Below are 19,388 nucleotides of genomic sequence, written 5' to 3'. Positions count from 1 at the left end.
AATCATGGATTTGGAGGAATACTAAAATCCAGAAAGTTAGATTCAATATCAATGCTTAAAATACCTGTAGTGCTTCTAGTTTTTCTTAGATACAAATGTTGTTAGCTTTGTGCAATCAAACATCCATGGAGCATGCCAATCATGATGCAAGCTTTTTAAGCTCCGTTAAAGGGCATTTTTTACCCGTGGGAGTATCTGATTTTGACACAAAGCTGAACTTAAAGGCCCATCTAGAAGCCCATCTCCCTCTCACACCACCAACACTTATTATAAGGTGAAATATTTAATCCTTGTAAAAACAAGCAAATCCAACTGGAAAATACACTTAAATATCAGATTTAAAAAAAAAAAAATTAAAAAAAATTTAAAAAATTGCGATTTTTACATCTTTATTATTATTTTTTTGAATCAATGTATGTGCTTAGAGAAAAGAGTGAATTATTAACCCACGCTTGATTTCAATTAAGCATCAAGTCCAATGCAGCCCACAAAGAAACTAACACAATGCTTTTTTCCATATCCTGTTCTTGAAATTAAACCAATTTAACATTTTAATTAGCAAAAACCTTTAAAGAAAGCTATAAAAGTCGGTATTAGGCAATGCAAATTACAGTCCTTGCAATTTTATTCATTAATTATTCTAATTACCTCCATGGCTAATGTTATGTCTAAATATTAATTCCTTTAAAGAAAATGGCTTCAAGCTAGTCATTAAAGCTTCTCCTGAGGGAAGCCCAAGCCATCTTTAATACAGCAGCTAAAAAAAATCTAATGTGTTACAGAAGTCCACTAAACAGAACGCGTATAATTCCTTTCCACGTCAACATGAACTCTTAAAAATTGCCATTCCTTTCCAATAAATATTTTCTGCATATTTCTTACTATTTATTTTGAATATTTTGCACCTATATGCTACTTAGATACTCAAATTCTTGTCATCCATTCTGGTATAAAAGAAGTTGGAAGTCTGTGATGCTGCAGACTTTCAGAGTGGTAAATATCCCACAGTGGTACAATTTGGTTGGTACAATGATATTGATGCAAATTAGTAGCAATAATTTTTAAAAAGTTAATTGCTTTGGTTAAAATGTGGACAACATATTTTTGTTCTTTAAAAGAATACTAAGCTATACTACTTTATGCAGAAAGAGAAAATTTAATTCTTTCTAACTTTTTATTTTTCTCTTCACTCTTCCTCAAAAAAAAAAAAAAAAAAAAATCAAAACAGAGAGACTGGAAACTCAAAGCAGGAAGCCACGGTGGCTGGCGATGCTTCTTGAAGTCAAGAAGAAGGCAACTGGAAGAAAGAATTAGAAAATTCTTACCTGGGAAGTGAGACCAGTAGAGTAGGTCAAAATTTTCAGGGGGCCACTTTCATACTCTACACAAAAGCACCAACGTTAAGATCCAGACACTTATTTTCTTACCTTTACTTTAATAGGATTGTGGAACAAATAGATATGAATTGAAAAGAAAAGTCGTTTCTGAATGTTACAAATATTTTTCCCAATATAAAAATAACTGCCTTTGGTTTAACTTTGTATTTTCTCTTTAGAAATGCTCTAAATGCTCAGGAAGGCTCAGTAAGAGCTACTGGAAAAGTGTAGTTAAAAAGCTGGTACAGAATACCTCAGTTGCAACAGCAGTGTAGAACCAGAGGACCTTGCCAAAACCAAACATGACTGCGCTGTTTGGAAAACAGACTGACTTGTGCAAAGAACATTTTATGCAATGTCATACTAGTAGTGCTGAATTACCTCTATTTGTTCTTAAAAATTGTTTCTCATTAAGTGATTACAGCTCGCCACATTTAGCAGAGATGAGCTTAACGTCAGTTCTCCTCAATGTGTGAAATACAAAGAGGCTTAGAAAAGGGATCTAACCAAGGAACAAAGCGTTAAACGTTTGTCAAAATACTATATTTAAAAGAAGTCTCTCCAGTGTTATGGTGAGTAGCTCTAACTAGCACCAGGGTATAAGCTGGCAGCAGCTGTGAACAGCTATTTAGGTCGCAGGCTTAAATAGCTTTGTTCCAGAAGTATGGAGAATATGAAATGACAGCATTAAATGATTTTTTTGGACCTTCGCTTTTTTTTTTTTAATGCAAGGTAGAAGGTACAAAGAAAAGAAGAGACTTTAGTGCCCTCTGCTCCTAATGCTAAAGAAAAATACCACCCATGCCTATGTGCTCTCTAAGCTCCAGTGACTACAGTTCTTCACATGCACAACTAGAGAAAATATCATGCAGCACTGAACTAGGAAGATTCTCTAAGGAGGCAGAAGAAATGAACGGTAAATCAAGCAGTTTAATTTAACAAGCTTAACTTGCAATAGTATTATCTTTGAATAACGATTAATTGCTGTCAGCACATCAGAAAAAAAGCTATTTTAAAATTAGATTTGGGACATTAAGCTCTTAAAAGGTGAATATAAACATTCATATGCTAGAAATGCAGGTCATTTTATATTTTGGAAGCACAATGTCACAACGAAGTGCAGGTCACAGATACTGCGGGCACATTAATATCTTTTAGATTAATTTCAGCCCAGCTTGACATTAAATATTTATCTGAAGCTTTTTGTTACAAAACAGCTTTTAATTAACAAAGAACAGTAATCGTAGCTGTTAGCATGATGAGTTGATAGTAAAAGCTATAATATTATAAACGTTTATAGTTTTGTTAAATGCTTTTATAACATTTCTTTTCTATAAATGGGTTACACACATTGAAACAACAAAGCTACAGTCTATACATTCACACTTGCTCTGGCCACCCCGTAAAACAAGTAGCCAAATTATCCTGGTAGTCAAAGATGACTTTGGGGGTATTCATTTCAAGAAATTTTATTTGTTTGTCATGAGGCAATCAGAGGTAACCCAACCTTTTGAGGGGATAGGATGGAGCAGGCAGGCAACCCTTCTGGTGTCAGCACAGCTCTGCTTCCTCTCCAGCCTCACACGACCTGATAGCACCCAAACCTCCTGGTACGAGGTGACACCAAGCTAAGTCTGCAGGTGGTTCACAAAAGAAACAAAACATTTCTGAATGTCTGTAAGGTTTTTATTTCAGGAGACACAACAGGAGGATGTACGCTTAATTCATATTGACTTTAGATGACTAAGAAAATGGAAATAATTGAAAAATTAGGCTGGTAGGGAAAATGGGAGTGTTGCTTCTTCAAGTCTGGAGGAGGAAAACTTCCATCTCGGACACCTCTAGAGGGTAAGTTCTACTGCAGCACTTCACTTACTGTTGCAATTCACTGATGGCTTCCACTGATGAATTCCTCTTTCCTTCTCTTTGTGCTCACTAAAATGCATCACATTTTTCCCCTCTACAAGGTAGCAAAGTCATAGTATCAGAGTAAGTTGCTAACATGACACAGTATTTAGAAAGAAAGCCCACTACCTTTAATTTTTGCATGCTAAAACTAACAGCATTTATAAATTAAAAAATACAGACTGAAAAGCTATCTTCTTCCAATGATTCGTTCACAATGTAGAGCAGAAACAAGATTCAAGTACCTTACTCCAATTAAGACCAAGTTTAAAGTGAATATAGTGTATTCAAATAGAGCTAACCCATTTGTAAGTGTTTAGAAGTTGAATGCTGCCTTGAATTGAAAAAGTGACTGCACAGAAGTTGCAGTGGTAATGAAATCAGCTAAGCCGCGTGTCCAGCCCCTGGCGGAGTAGACTGCAGGGAAGATGAATTACACAGAAGGCTCACCACGCTTCGGGAAGGGATTGCACTTAATGCCCCGGAATGTGCCTCGCTGAATGCCTGTGTCCAGCAACATTGGCTGGAATCCAAGCAGATCCATTACGTTCCCTTTATACATCAACTTACCACATGCCTCGGTGACACCACAGATATGCCTTTCCTCCTCCCCTTTATTTTTAACTTGAGTATCTTTAACACAACTGAGATACATACTTCAGGCTATACCATTAAGGAGGATTTTAAACCCAGTTTAGCACTTTGTAAATTATTGTGTTATCTTTCCACCTCTAATCTAACACTGTATTGTAAAAAAACAGGCAAATTGAAGTAATGATATAGTTCACACAGACGCTTACATGAGTTACAGTACTGTACTTTCACACGAAGTTATCTGTGTGTGAACCTTTTTAATGGTCCATAAAAACAATTATGTTGACTCTTTCTGTTTCTGAAAACAGCCTTTCTTGAGGAAGTTCTTTGCAAACTGATAGGGTATAGAGAAGCTCATGATACATTTCATTATTTTTTTTTTTCTTTATCCAGTTATATCCAAATCTAGCTGAGAAATAGTATATGTTTGAAACTATATGCCTATCTTTCACTCTGGACCTACAGGAATCATGTTTTAACACACATAACAATACCATGACAACCTAAATAACTTTACTTAAAAATAAAAAAGACAAATCTCCAGAAAGCTTTTTCTTTTTAATAAACTGGTCTGAATACAAGTCTGGTTTTAAGCCTTGAACTTTCTGGACTGGCTGGAAAGAAAGATCACAGTTTCAGCACTTCCCAGAATTTTTTTTTATCGTTGTTCAACTTAAAAAGATCATCCTAGAACATGTAGTAACATGGGTGGTAAGATGCTTACTTGTGTTGTGCTCTGTCTGGAGCATGGATTTGAGCCTAAATATTCCATACCTCAATCTTCAGGTTTTCCTTGTTCTGAAAAATGATCTCTCTTCGTTATCATTCTTTTAGACAGGAGAAATCTTCTGAAGTTGTGTAGATTACAACAACCTCCTTATTTTTCAACAACAACAAAAAAATAACAAAAACCCAAACCCCAAACAGAACTGCCAGTTCTCCAGCAGCCTTACTGCTACAGGAAAATCAGAAGCTTTTTGTAGGCAAATATCGATATCCAGGATTTCTCAGTATAGTTATTGTTATGATCAAGTGTGGCCTTGTTACTTTTAACACTAGGCTGATAGTGACCCCCCCCCCTTTTCTTTTCTCCTTCAAACTTACAATCTTCTCAAGTTTCTTCTGTGTGGGAAGTAATCCTTTCCCTCTTTCCATCTGGAGGAACTGAGGGTCACTAGCCCTCAGTTTAAATGAAGAAAGTAAGCCATATGGAAGAAACTTACATGGAAAGGAGACAGCACATAAAATAGATGACCAACTAGGAATTCGACAAGTTGAAAGCAGTCATCAGTTTTTGCAGCCATTTTTCTGTTCTTAAAAGCTTGTTTTTGCATGGTGGTGAGTACTGCAACTTGGCACTTCAATAACAGATCTTTCTCACCTTGTGATTTAACAAATGCCACCAAAGAACTCATTAAGACTCTTACTACTCTTCATTCTCAAATCAAAAAGTACATATATATGTATATATTGAACCTACCACTAAGTTTCATCAAGAATATTAACAAAACACTCAATTTTATTAAAGTTGCATTACTGTTCCTAACACTGAGAAAGTAGCTTAACTTCCCTGAAAAAGTTCTAGCCTTTACAGTTGGGAAGTGTCAAGCCTGGAGGTTCAAAACCAATAAAAATAACCACATGATCTTAAATAAAAACCTTACGTTTTTGGGCAGTCCAATCTTAAGGCATGATTTATGATTGCTGAACATTTACAACCACTACATGACCACACCACAAAGCTCAACTTAGTCTCTAGTCAAAGCATTGTTAATAGGTTGGATATGTGGTAGGTAAATTGCTAATATATATATATATAAAAAGAATTTAATTTCTTTGTCAGACATTTCATGAACACTTGTTTTATGTATAATGGAAAGTTAAATTATGCTATTTTATGTACTTACTGCATGCAATAACACAGGATACTTTACTCAGTGCATACATTAGCTCCAAAAATACAGCAGAACAAACTCTGGAGGACACTAGAGCCACTTTCTCTTCTTGCTTCCCTTACTATAAAAGGTATTACATTAAGTAGAAAGACTGCAGTACAAAAACAGAATAAAGGATATTTTTCCTGCAAAGACAGAATAGGCTTTTTTGAGCTGTCTATAACTGAAGTTTGTTGCATTCAGCAAAATATCTGAATACAAAAAAATATTCAACCGAGGTATGGGCACGAGTGCTGCAAGCAGGCTATCTTCACATTCTTAAGAAACTATTCATGGACTTTGCTCCTTGCAAAGTACGAGCTCCAGGGCCCACGCCCTATTCACAATCAAAAGCACATCCCTACTACGTCATGACTACCTGAACATAAGCTGATCACTACCAGTAACTCCTCAGCTGTCTATTCAAGGTTTGCTGACAGAGAAGGCACATTTTACAGTTTCTGAAGTACCAGCAGAGCAATCTTTCCTCAACTTTTGCTCAGCTTTTAAATTTGCTTTTACTTCAGAGCTAAGGACTTGTGCGGTGACCAAAAACTTGTGGAATCCTCCCAGTTACAGCATCTGGTCTGATAAAGGATATTGCCTCTATCAACTTTGTTTTGCCAAACACATTCACAGGGACACTAAATGGCTGGGAGTGTCCCTCAAACATGAAGTGATGGGAAACGTGACTATCTCCAGGCCTGAAGAGGCAAAATAACAGCCCAGGTATGGCCTCCAGGATGACAAGAAACATTATGCATGAAGCATAATGCACTTCAAAGAACTGCAAACAACTTCTGAATCCACTTTTGCTGGCCTAGTAGATCAACTGGATATTTCCAGTGGCTAGAAACAGATGTCCACAACATGAATTTGTAGAGGTGATACACAATCGGGAACTCTACTGAACTGTACAGAAGGGCCTGCACACCACAACCAGAATTTAAGCCCTACGTTGTCTGACCCGAGAGCCACTCTACCTCACATTACCCTCCACCTTCTAATTCTGTATTCAGAGCTAAGCCCATTGCTTCAGCAACAAAGCAATGAAGGGAGTAGAAGCAAGCTCCTTCCCTCCTGGAAAGTGACAGTGCAGGGCAGTTCGAGGTGTGGAGGCTGCTGGTCCTTGAAGTGCTGCCAGGAGAGCTACCCAACTCACAGGCTGCTTTAAAAAGAGAGGACCCAGGACCCTCTGCACAACTGCATCCTGTAGAGCCTTCTATGAGGAAAGTGTCCTGCAGGGAAAGCTCCCAGACGCCCAGAAAGATCAAGTTAACTAGCAGATAGGGCATGAAGAAGTGAAATAGATGTGCCATCAGGTTGACATCTACATTCTCAGAAATCTCCCCCCAGATGAGTCAACCATGCGATGGCACTTGGTATAAGCACTCTGTGCTGTTTGTATCACTATTCTGAAACACTGGAAATGCTACCACTAGGAATGAGTGTACAGTGTGAAGGAAAAGATATCAGTAGTGTAACATTATATACTGCTCTAAGAGTTTTACAGCAAGGAATCGGACTACATTTCACTACTGCTGACAATACATCTTGAACGCATCACTGTCATTTCAAGAAGTAGTACTGTCCAGGGACCTCTTCATCCCAAACAGTGAAATGAGGTACTGATGATAAACATACAGCAAACAGATGGCATTTTCACAGATGAAACCACATTATTTTTTACAGAAGTGTTCACATAAAGAATCGACTGTATAGTGCTATACAAACTCTGCTCAATTAGCACATAAAAATTTCAGTGCACCGAAATTTTCGTATTTTCCTTTGTATTTTACACTTTTGAGGCTGAAGAGAAGTAAGAACCTGAATCTTAAAATTAAACAATGCAACACCATTTGGCAATATGACATTGTCAGTTCTCCAAATTTAACAGCAGCTGGGAAAAAAGTATGTCAGCAATTTCCTACGATGTTTTTCTGGAAGATTGAGTAGGAACATTCCATACAACAGGCATATTCACAATAACAGAAAACACTGTGTTCTAGGAAAAGCAATTTTATATACGTTACACTGCTTACTGTCCATGATGGTTCTTCAGCTGAGTTGAAAATTAGTTTAAATTAAAGTTTAATTAATTTTAATCCAGAAGCATAAGAGTTGCTTTAGATTTTGCTATTTTTGTTCTTGATGATGAGTCCTTCGTGTAGCTCGCAGCCTAAATGTATTTAGCTAAAGACCTTAGTCTTTAACACTCTTTTCAACAAAGTCGCTGGAGAAAGCTTAAGATAAGCACAAATTTATTTATAGAAGTGCTTAACTACAGCTCTATGTTAAAAAAGGGAACAATTATTTTTCCTCAGAAGGTATTGCAGCAGCAATACACACACATGCATGAACCAAGCAAGCTACACAGAACTCCAGCTCTGTTATAATACAGAAAACTATTTACTTTGACTGGCAAATTAAAATGTTTATTTGAACCACAACATAGAGCATGTTTAGCTCTTGTAAATTAGTCTCAACATATTTTAAGGTTTTGCTGAGAAGCTTTCATATGGGAAGGTCCAGCTATATCCAATTTAAATGAGAAGAGTTTCCAGAGCTTAAAAAATTGTCGCTTAAGTAAGGAAAAAATAGCAGCATGCACTGCCAGATAATTTGGTGTATGGCTAAGAAAATAATTTCAGACCAAGTAAGTCACAGCACAAGAAAAGTATCTGCACATTGTAGGGCTCACCCAGCTGAGCACAAATAGAATAAATCTGCATCTTGTTTAAGAAGCTCTATTTCCATTACTCAGTTGTTTCTCACGTGCTTATAAACCTCCCAGGCCTAACCACAGAATCAGAATATGAAAGATTGCATTTCTTCCACTGAAAACATTATATTAAAACTTGTCCGCATTTTTAAAGTAGCTGCTGTAACTGCATTTTTATAAGGTCTTCCTCTAAGTTACATTAGTGACACAGACATTTCATGAAGACAAACCAGATCTTGCACTTGTCTGAAGTACTGAAACAATTGTTTATGTTCTCCGATACATGCAAGTTAGCATCAAAATTTATTTATTTATTAACTGCCCAGGATGTTCTATTGCAGACACAACTCACTGCAAAAAACAGTAAGCTACTCCTAAGTGAAGATGGATCTCGTGAAGAACAGTTATGCATTAAAAACAGAAGTACATCAAATGTGAACAACTAAACAATGTATTAATTTCCCTCATTTGTTCCCTACAAAGAAAATACAGATTTTATAATAATGCTTTACATTAGATAAAAGTATCTGAATTGCTCTGGGAAGCCCAGGTTTTAAACTGATAAATGCTTTGGTATTGTTACTTTTGTATGTTAATGTGCTTTTTTTTCCACTTTGTATTTTATTTTGGAGACTAGTGTTTATTCCGACTGATTCACATCTTCAGCAAAAGCCTGTCCTTTTCGACTTATTCCCAAGTACTACTGTACTCCATACTCCTAAGGCCATCAAGCATCTTCTTCGGTACAAAGGGTTGCCAGATGTTTTATCAACCAGCTTTATTGCATTCCTCAACAAGAACCACACTCTAATAATGCTATCTCCTCAGGCAAATGAGCAAGGGAAAACATTTCCCTCTGTGACAATTTCAGGCTACTGAGACCACTGTTACTTTAAATACAGACACGATGAGGTTATGAAGTAATAGTAAAATGCAGCATCTTAGCATCATTTTGACTTGCATATCCAAGAAAAAAAAAAAAAAAAGACAGATTACCAGGTAAATCCAGAGCTGCTTCACAAACAAATCCAGAGGGAACTGTTACAGGGGTTGTGCTGCAGCCCTAAGCCACTCTTCTGTCTATTGCAGCATTCAGCTCTGGTGTCTTCTAACCTCCAAAGCTTTGGAAAAGGAGAAGCAACAGTCAAGCAATGTGCTCAGTGCGTAACCCAAAAGACTTTTGCACTGAAAAATAAAGTTCATTTTGGCAAATCCCTGAAAGAATATAACACTGTTACCATGTTGTATCATCAGAGCAATATGACAACACAGACCTTTCCTAATTTCTCTTCAACAAAGCTGCACAGCAGCATACGCGCAACACAAGTTTCAAAGCCAGGCCTGACTCGGTGGCGAGCAGTCACCATGAGCAGCCTTCAGCTGAATTTCAGGCAGAGTCCAGCCTTCCTATTCTGGGCATAGCTGGTAAGTGAGACCAGAAACTTTCAAAATAAAACCCATAAAACTTCAACATTATCATACCATTACTTCTTTTTCCTTACTCTTGTGTTTGCATAGTGAGTATTTTACGTGCATCTTATACACGTGCATGACACCCTTAGACATTCCTTAGAAATGTATGCATAAAATGTAACTTTATATTCTAAATATAAGTACATATAAAGCTATATGTGTATAAGTGTATTGTATTTTAATATTGCATTATAATTCATTAATACATTATTAATATGGCAGTATCTCCAATAATAGGTCTTATTCAAGTAAAAGTCTACTTTTAAAAGAAAGATTCAGAAAAAAATGATTTCTGGAAACACCGATTTCCTTCAGTTCATATCAATTTTTCATTTACGCTAGAGTTAGTCTGCAGTTTTTGGAGGCAGATGAAGGAGTTTTCCTGCTGATTTGGCACAGGAGCAGGGAAGGGTTCAGTGCTGATAAGACAGTATTTATTAGCTACATCTGCTACAACTGCTTTTTATAGACTCCATCACCGCAAGACAGTCACTCTCGAAATTTCTCCTACGCTGAATGGGACTTGAGGAACTAATTTAAATGCTGGCTGGTGTTTAAAGCTGACAAGACTATTCTCTTGTCCTTTGGCCCACAGAGTAGTAACAACGGTCAGAAGCGACAGTAAGGAGACAGAGCCCACTGTACGTGTTCTGAATGAGCATTTCACACCATTTTTGCTGTCATTAATTCTGATGATTTCTTTAGTTGGTGTCTTTGTGGAATATTTTTCAAACTAAATTAAGCCTACTTATGTTAAGTAAAGTAACATCATTCAAAGAACCACAGAAAAAATAAATAAATGAGACATTACAAGGTACCCACACTGAGTGACCTGGAAGCACCCAGTGCAGGAAATAAGCAGATGTACTTAACGGTAACAGCCCTAATGCTACTGTCACAGCTGTCACCAGTGAAATCTGTGAGACTTTCCCCACAGCACAAATTAATGTAGATTCAGAGCTACTTCTTCTGGTTACCTTGTGCTGCAAGATGCTAACTCACTTACTGGGAATAGCCAGATTTAGCCAGCTACTGTGCCTGTAGACAAAAATCTACAAGGAACTGTAATACAGAGCTCTTAAGCTCATCCTGCAGACATAATAACAGAATTGATACAATTGTTTGGACACATATGATCATTTAAGGCTAAAAGGCTACTTATCACTCTGCCTGTTCAAAGTTCTCAGAAACACCATCCTTTCAGATACATCTTCCATCTAAGAAAGGAGATAAAAAAGAAATATTATAACATCTGTTTTGAAACAATCTAGAGTATTTGTGGGAGGAAAGGTAGGTCTAGTATTCCCAATAAATAAATATTGGTTTCCTCCTGGGGTATTTGTTAAAAATCAGATTATTTTGTATAATTATTTCTAATCAGAATAGTATTCTTAACTTGCAGTCAAACTATTTTCTTACTCGTTCGTGTTTGTCCACTAGCATAAACAGCCAATGACTTTCAACCTGTAGCATTAACCTTTCATTACACCAAAACCAAAATAATAGCTAAAACCACAACAAAACCATGCAATTTCAAATGTCCACATGTATCAAAGCGCTTAGAGAATGCTAGTTAAATTTGTTTAATTACTCAAGTCATACAGCCGGAGCAAATCCAAGTAGAAGGTGACAGATCAGATGAAAGATAGTTAAATTTTAACCCCGACCCCTAAGATTACATTTGACATCATGTTGTTTTAGTATCAATGAAGACACCTGTACAAAGAATCTCTGTGCACACAGAGAAGGGAATAAATGTAAATATTTTCAAAGCCAAAAACTTCAGGATATAAATATCTCACATTCAAAAGGCTGAAATGGATACCGTATATTTAAAGTTGTGAAACAAATGTATATCCATAAGCAACATCTAAGTCTATAATTAATTATAACATCATGGCCCTACAGATTCCATACTCCCTATACCACATTCTATTTTGGGCACACAACATGACAATGTCTGTATGTCACTAATGCAGAGAATGATGTTTGTGATATATTTAATATCTCCGTTATTGATTTAGACCGCTTAGTGGATACCTGATACACACAGTATTTCCACAACACAGTGAAATACAGAATTAAACAAGAGGTAGCTAAGGTTACCCTGTCTGGCTGCACAAGAGGAACAGCTCGGAAAGATTGAAGGATCTTTTAGGGAAGACAAAAAAAAAAAAAAAAAAGATTAGGGAAGGCTGAGCTGTTAATCCAATTCTAAAAAGCTCTTCCTGTGGATGAGATTCATAGATTTATTGATGCTTAATTATTGCAGGAATGGTGTTTTAAAATGAGTTTTTAAACACATCATTGTCATAATATTTGGGACTATTAACTCTAATTTACTCCTGGATGAACTAGGAAGCAACACTGTTATTACGGTATTTATTTTTGTGCACAGACTCAACCCAAGTACTTCCGTTTACTTCTAGATGCAACGGCAAGAAAACAAAACAAAACAGAAAAAAAAAGAGAGTATATTGACATGACACAGCAGAGTTAGAAGGCGAATGCATGAATTGTGTTAAAATGTCCTGTGTAGCCACTGACTATCGATATCCCAGGAATGAAATGACAAATTGACTTCCCATTTCCTTCCAAAACCAGCAAGTGTTCATTGTGTTTACCTACGATGTTTAACTGCCTTGTCATGATCATCATGCTTTGTCATATTTATTGAGATAGTAAATATAATAGGAAATATACATCAAAGTAAAATAGGAAGCTCGTAGAAGGATGCTACCAATGCTGACAAGAACACTGCCTGCACTCACTACTCACCAAGAAAAAGCCTTCCAGCACTGAGCACCGCTGTCAAGAAACGTGAGAGCTTTGAAAGACCTTGAATCAAACCAGCAGCAGCAGGAAAACCCAAGCCCAGCATGGTGTGGGACAGAAAAGGTAAAGTAGGAAAAAAAAAAAAGTAATGAAAAAAGCATAAGCCTTACTTAAAGTGGCTCCAGCCCACAACAGTAATTGTGATTTTAATGGTTTTTATATGGCCTTGTTTCACCAGGCAGATTTTAAGCATCAGCCGTACGGCCGTGTGGTCAGGTCTGTACGAGGCTTCTCCGAGGCCTGCAAGCTCTCAGCGTGCCTGATGTGGATTAAAAACACTTGCATTATATTTCAAAAGCCTGTTAAAGCGTTCACTGTGGATTTGTATTTTATACATGCTTAATTATTCTTTTGTGAGCATCCTCATAATCTATTAGATGTGCTGTTACATTTGCATTCCCAATTAATTTCATAGAATCACAGAATATCCGAGCTGGAAGGGACCCACAGGGATCATCGAGTCCAGCTCCTGGGTCCCCCAAAGGACCACCCAAAAATCAGACCATGTGTCTGACAGCGTTGTCCAAACACTTCTTGAACTCTAACAGAATAAAGACTCAAAGGCAAATGCTTTGAAATTATTACTTAAAACACAAAAATTATTCTAGGATTTTTGATCAAACAAAAGCTGGCATTTTTTTTTTTTTTTAGTTTTTATGACAGAGTAAGCACAAGAATCTTCTTGTCTATTTTTCAGATTAGGCTGTACATACTCTTACCAGATTTATTTTAGAACCAGATTCCTCTGGGCAATTCCATACATCACTACAAATCCTTATGCAATTTTATCCAGACTTCTATATTTATCAAGACACCTCATCTTAGCAGCAATGTTCTTCCTTAGCATGAACCAGGCTTTTAGAACAGATTGCACAGGAACCCCCACAAAAATTCCCACTCTAACGAGATTTGCCAACAAGTCTCAGTTTAATGCACCTACATGTGAAGCATAGATTAAACAATGGTTCGTAGAAAAAAATATATATTTTTTAGTATTTGGTGACTGAATTCAAATGCCACACACATACATCCTATCTGCCAATAGTGAAAACCTTCTACATGCAGTTAATATGCATTCTACCTTCCTAGATATAATCTATATTAGAATAAATAAAAGGGAGGAAGTGTGAGCTAAAAGTTGTGTAAGCGTAGCATAAGTCATGAAGTGATCCAGGATACACGGGATATGCAAAAATATCAGAATCCCAGAGCTATTCAAATCTTCCTTCCACTGCTCTAAAGAAATTGCTTCAAACAATTTAAACAAAAAGCTGCTTTTGACATGCATGCAACTGACGTCATTTGTTTTGGTAGCACATAATGAGGGGCAGTGACACCAAGAATGTAATACCAAACTCATGCCTGCGCCAGAAGTTACCAATCAAGTGAAAATAAGCTAAAAAGGTAACATATGCATAGCTGACATTAGTTTGTGAATCATCTATTGATCAGGATTGAAATTTTCACCCAGATGAAAACCATGCACAATGTACTAGAACCTGTCTGAAACAAATCCATCCCAGCACTCAATGTGTGACCAACAGTCTGCTCTCTGAACTATTAAAACCATCTTTATCAGATTCCATGTCTGGAAGCCCAAAGACTTCTCCTACAACCCTGATAAACTTTTGAGTTACATTCAATTGCAGCAGTCTCCCTAGATTATCTTATGAACTAGCACTCTGAGCTCTCTCAGGATCACTCTGAGCTCAATCAGCCAGGATTTGTGAAGACGTCCTCCAGAGGATTATTTTGCCTTTACCGTTGTGCCAGATCCCTGAACAAAAACTGGTGTTCAGGGTATCCTTTACAGTATTTTGCATTATTCGTTCAAACAGTGTTGGGCAATAGCTCCAAAATACATTTTAGTGGTGGTTACATACATAGCCCAAGAAAATGAACTAAAGCTCCAATGTTAATCAGAAAAAGTATTTTACTCACAGCTGTTTGGAGTAACGGTTTTCATGAAATGATCACACAGTCACCACTCCTGTGTGTGCCTATCTTTGGCTCTGTTAAGAATCGCTAACATTAGAAAACTGGAAAAGAGTGAAACACTCCGCACAGTTTAACACAGTCCAAAAAGAGATTCCCGGACTTCTTCCCCACCCTTCCACTTTCAAACACAAAAAGGCTATTTTCTCCTTCAAAAAACAAACAAACAAACAAACCACATTTTAAAATAAAATAAATATTTAATTAATATCAGACACTAAAAAAGGCACAAGTGGTTTGTTATCCATTGTGAAAGACTAGGATTATCTTAACTGAAAATGTTAAGATCAAATGCATGATCAAATACAATTTATGTACTTAAGACCTCTAGAACAGGAACTGAGTTTCTTCTTATCTGGAAGAATCATAGCACATTGCTGATATGACACAAAAAAAAAAAAAGGGGGGGGGAAGATGAAGAGAACTAGGCTATAATGATGTAACAGAGACCAGAAGCAAGAACTGTCATTAAGTTCGCAGAATGGTTGAGGTTGGAAGGGACCTCTGGAGGTCAAGTTGTGTTTTCCACTTAGCGCAGGGAAGCTGGATCAAAAATGTAACTGTCAACTAATGCTCCCCCGGTCCTTGGAAAAGAATGCTGCAACAATACCACCTTTATCAGTACCAAACAGACAGGACTTCCACATGTTGTTATTATATATATACACACCAGTAACAACTTTACTCAGTCTCAGTCAGAAAGAGTGACTCAGACTCAGCACAAAATGCAACACTCTACAGCGGGTGGATCAAGATCAAATTGTATTCTTCTTTCCGAAACCAGTGACTAAACACATTGGTAAAAAACTCAGCAGGGGTAGGAGACGCTGCCTGTGGCAGCTTGGTGCTTCTCAGAGCTCTCTTATCATCTGCAACATGTGTGTGCATGAGGTCGAACCTACTGTCCCTTGGCAAGTTCCCAGGCTTGATGGTACAGTTTCCTGATGTGTGCTATCCCACTTGCGTGTCCTGTGGCAATCCTGTACTTGATTCTTGACCCTGGTAAGGACAACCTGAGCGACTGCAAACTGACTTGCAATGAACAGTGTGTTTTAAGCAAAGGATTCCAGCAGCTGTAGGACGTGTAATGCCACCTTACTATTGGAAATTGCAAGATTTGGGACAACACCGCAAGTCTGATCAGGGTTCCCAATTACTCATCATTCTGGAATTACTGAAAACCAACTTATGACGTATCACCGCAGTGCACAGTGTAGTGTGTACATTTCTGACCCAGGCATGTTGTTTAGAAGAAACACGTTCGGTGAACTTCAGTATAATCACCATTTTCAGTCACACTGGCAGAATGAAGACACCCTTCATTTGGAAAAGCTGATCTAGATTATCCCAGCACCGGCTGTATCCGTTCTAGGACACGCAATGGAGCTTCACTGGTAAATAACAAGGATAGATAGAACTAGAGCCTGGTATCTATAAAAACTGGGGGGAGGAAGAGATTATGTTAATTTTGCTCTAAAATTTTTGTACAGTAGTGATTTACTCTCATTTATAAGGACTTATTCCAATACATTCCCTGTACCTTTCTAAACAACAGATCAACGAATATTGAGAATGAAAATAACTACATGAATCACACATAAAGCTGAAAAATTTCTAAGTAATTTGATGGAAACTAGTTTGATTGACACTAAAGGAAAACCTAAATAGCTACCAATTTCAATTACATAAACTAAACAAATTATTTAGTTTTTACAGTGAAGACTGACTGCAATAAAGCTATTAACGGTTGTTACATCTCACTGTCAGGACAAGAACACAAACTCAATCGGTGGCTCAAATTATGCTGAAATAGTGCCACTTTGTCAACTTCACTCTGTCAGGCATCTTAAATAATTACCACCCATTTTGCAGTGATTTATTCTTATGATTCAACAGTAAAGACTGTATTACTAAGAAAAACAGGGAAGCATCATAGCTTAAAGGACTCAGCAGTCTCAAGAGCAAATGCTACGCCTGGTACTTGAGAGGGAAATACAAACACTTCCACTGCATATACTTTTATTACCACAGTGCTCATGAAAATTGTGCTGCTTAATTTCAAATACTTGCCTTAATCTATAACATTTCCAGTATTTATCCTGCACACAATTCCCCTACATAACCTACAGCAACATTAACAATACATAATTGTCTGCAAGCCTAATCTCAAGCAAAGCTAGAGATCTCAAGCCAAGCTGCCTGAGATCCACTATAGTGAAAAGGAATAATATAAAGTCAGGTCATCCACTGGTAGAATGTGAAATGTATCTCAATTTAAGCAAAATATATTACCAGAAACAAAGAGTGCTCCAAGACATAAAAATAAAGGTGACACACGTTTCAACACTTTGCGGTGCTTTTGATTGTTTCTTATTTCTGTCTGTAAGAAGCCACTGGTAGCATCCAAACCCCTTAAAAGAAACGCAGCATGCTGCTTTGGTTCTATTAACCTGTCCTCGCGGATTTTACAGGCCACTTCTGCTTTCAATTTACTGCCCTTAGCGCCATGCGCTGCATGGCCAGTTCTGAAGTACTTTTTGAAGTGTCACTACATTAATTGCAGCAACACAGAGCTCAAGATGTACGGAGAATTTCTGTCTGCAACTACGATGGGATGTCCAACGCCCTTTTATCAGGAAACAAAAAAGTTTAAATTGAATAAACTCCTTAACATTTGCAGTGTCCAGCAGCTTATTGTCACCAATAATGAATCGATTCAAGAAGCTGTAGATTTTCAGTGCCCCCACAGACTTATAAAGTGTACTTGTAGGACTGTCCGTGCATTAGCTGGAAGCTAGTCCAAGAACACATGAGCACCAAAGCTATATCCCTTCAACCCAGCAGTCTTTAAAAGCAATTACTTCCTGCATTAACACATTTTATATATACCCACATACAGTGTGCTTATGCAAGAGTCCCATACATATAGGTAATAGGCCTCAAGGACAGGATTTTTTTTTAAACATAACGCAATGCTGCTGAAAAATGTCATAGTTAATATAAATATAAATAAATATAACATCTTATTCTGCTGGCTGTTTACAGCAGATGATACATTTCCAGTAGGAATTCTAGTGCAATAATGTTTGCCTTTCTTGCTGGGAGCACGTACAGAAAACCAAAGTTTTAAGATGCGCTGTCCAAGAAGTCAGGACTGACACTTAACCTATTTCAGAAGCATTCTTATTTAAAAAGTGGAGTTTCCTCCAGTGCAACACCTAAGACTGCAGTATCAAAAATAATAAAAAAACACACTCCTTGTTCTTGATTTGAGAATAAATAAGATCACTATTTACCTGCCTGCAGTTCCACCTGTTCAATATTTGCTAAGAGATAGGATCTCAAAGCATACAAACCATGGAATTCTTCCAAAATTTCCTCGGTAGAAGCAGCTGAATGGCAATGCAATCATACACTGACCTCCTAACCCCATCCCATGCTAACCTGCTGGTACAGATCGCTTCGAGGGCTTCCCATCTTGGAAGCCTCACTAACTTTGATCGACAGCCATCTGAACGAAGAATGGGAAAAAGTTCTCTCCACAAAATGAGTAACAGCGGGAAGCGTGACTGTGTTTTGGAACTTGTGGTGATTGTTTTGTAAATAACGAGCATCTGTTCTTGACCTTCTGCGCGAGTACTGATGCTCCAAGGCATCGTGATGTTCATCGCCCAGATTCTGAACGTACCCACTGGTATCACCCCAACTGCTGTGTGCATTTCAGCTGGAAAACAGAAGTGGTATTTTGGGGAAACGTCCTTTGTTAAGGGGGGGAGCGTGCTAATGCCTCAGAGCACCTGAAGCTCAGGTTGGGCATCGCAGACCCGAAGCCAAGCCCTGGAAGCTGCCACCAGACGGGCAGCTCCACACGGGCCACATCCCCACGACCCCCACGACCACCACACGAACCCCTCGGGGCTGTCAGCCCCCCCTGCTTGCTTCCACCGCAGAAAACACCCAAATTATTGAGACCCACGCGAAGCAGGAGCACCTCTGCCCAAACACAGCTGCCGGGGGGCCCCTCCTGACCCCTCCACGGCAGCGGCTCCCCCAGCCCCGCCGGCGCTCGGCTCCCGCAGGCCGCTCCCCACACACACCCCCCGGCCTCCCCTCGTCCCCCGGGGCGAGCGGCGAGGGCTGCCCGCAGCGGGGCTGCCGGCGCCTTACCTGAGCCAGGACGGTGAGGAAGGCGCCCGCCCCCGGCCGCCCCCGCCAGCCGCCGTAACACGCCACCACGGAGCCTCCCCCGAGCAGGACGGCGGCGGTGGCGGCCCCTCTCCAGCCGGCCGGGCGCCGCTGGCTCCGGGCGGGCCGCAGCCCGGCGAGGCGCCCCCGGAGCGGAGCGCGGGCGGCCGCCGCCAGCGCCGCTCTCCACGCCGCCATCTTCCAGCCGGCCGCCGACATGGACGCGGCCGCTCCGCCGCCGCGGGGGCGCATGCGCGGCGGCCGGGCTGAGGCCGAGGGATGGAGGGGGAAGGCTCCGGGCACCCCCCCGGCGCAGCGAGCCCGGCTGCAGGGTGGTGGAGGGGAAACGTGGAGTCACAGGGATGTTAT

General features: G+C 39.0%; 2 protein-coding genes across 4 annotated transcripts in view; both read right to left on the bottom strand.

Moving 5' to 3' along the window:
- Nucleotides 1-19,141, bottom strand: part of ZDHHC20 (zDHHC palmitoyltransferase 20) — a 201,005-nt gene extending 181,864 nt beyond the window's left edge. For 2 of the 3 annotated variants that reach the window (XM_072032680.1, XM_038175295.2), the window contains exon 1: nt 19,002-19,134. The gene's annotated coding sequence lies outside the window, so the exon portion shown is untranslated. Of the gene's footprint in view, nt 1-9,527; nt 9,653-19,001 lie in introns of all 3 variants that reach the window. The other variant, XM_072032684.1, reaches the window with a different exon arrangement.
- The window catches only part of MICU2 (mitochondrial calcium uptake 2), a 146,620-nt gene extending 127,403 nt beyond the window's left edge, over nt 1-19,217 (bottom strand). The window contains exon 1 of the mRNA XM_027469067.3: nt 19,002-19,217. Within this exon, the coding sequence (XP_027324868.3) occupies nt 19,002-19,217 (216 nt within the window). The remainder of the gene's footprint in view (nt 1-19,001) is intronic.
- Between the last annotated feature and the right edge of the window lie 171 nt (nt 19,218-19,388).

Source organism: Anas platyrhynchos, chromosome 1, assembly GCF_047663525.1.
Source record: "Anas platyrhynchos isolate ZD024472 breed Pekin duck chromosome 1, IASCAAS_PekinDuck_T2T, whole genome shotgun sequence".
Taxonomy (NCBI): Eukaryota; Metazoa; Chordata; class Aves; order Anseriformes; family Anatidae; genus Anas; species Anas platyrhynchos.
The sequence above is the reverse complement of the archived record's forward strand: the minus strand, read 5'-3'. Positions and strand labels throughout refer to the sequence as shown.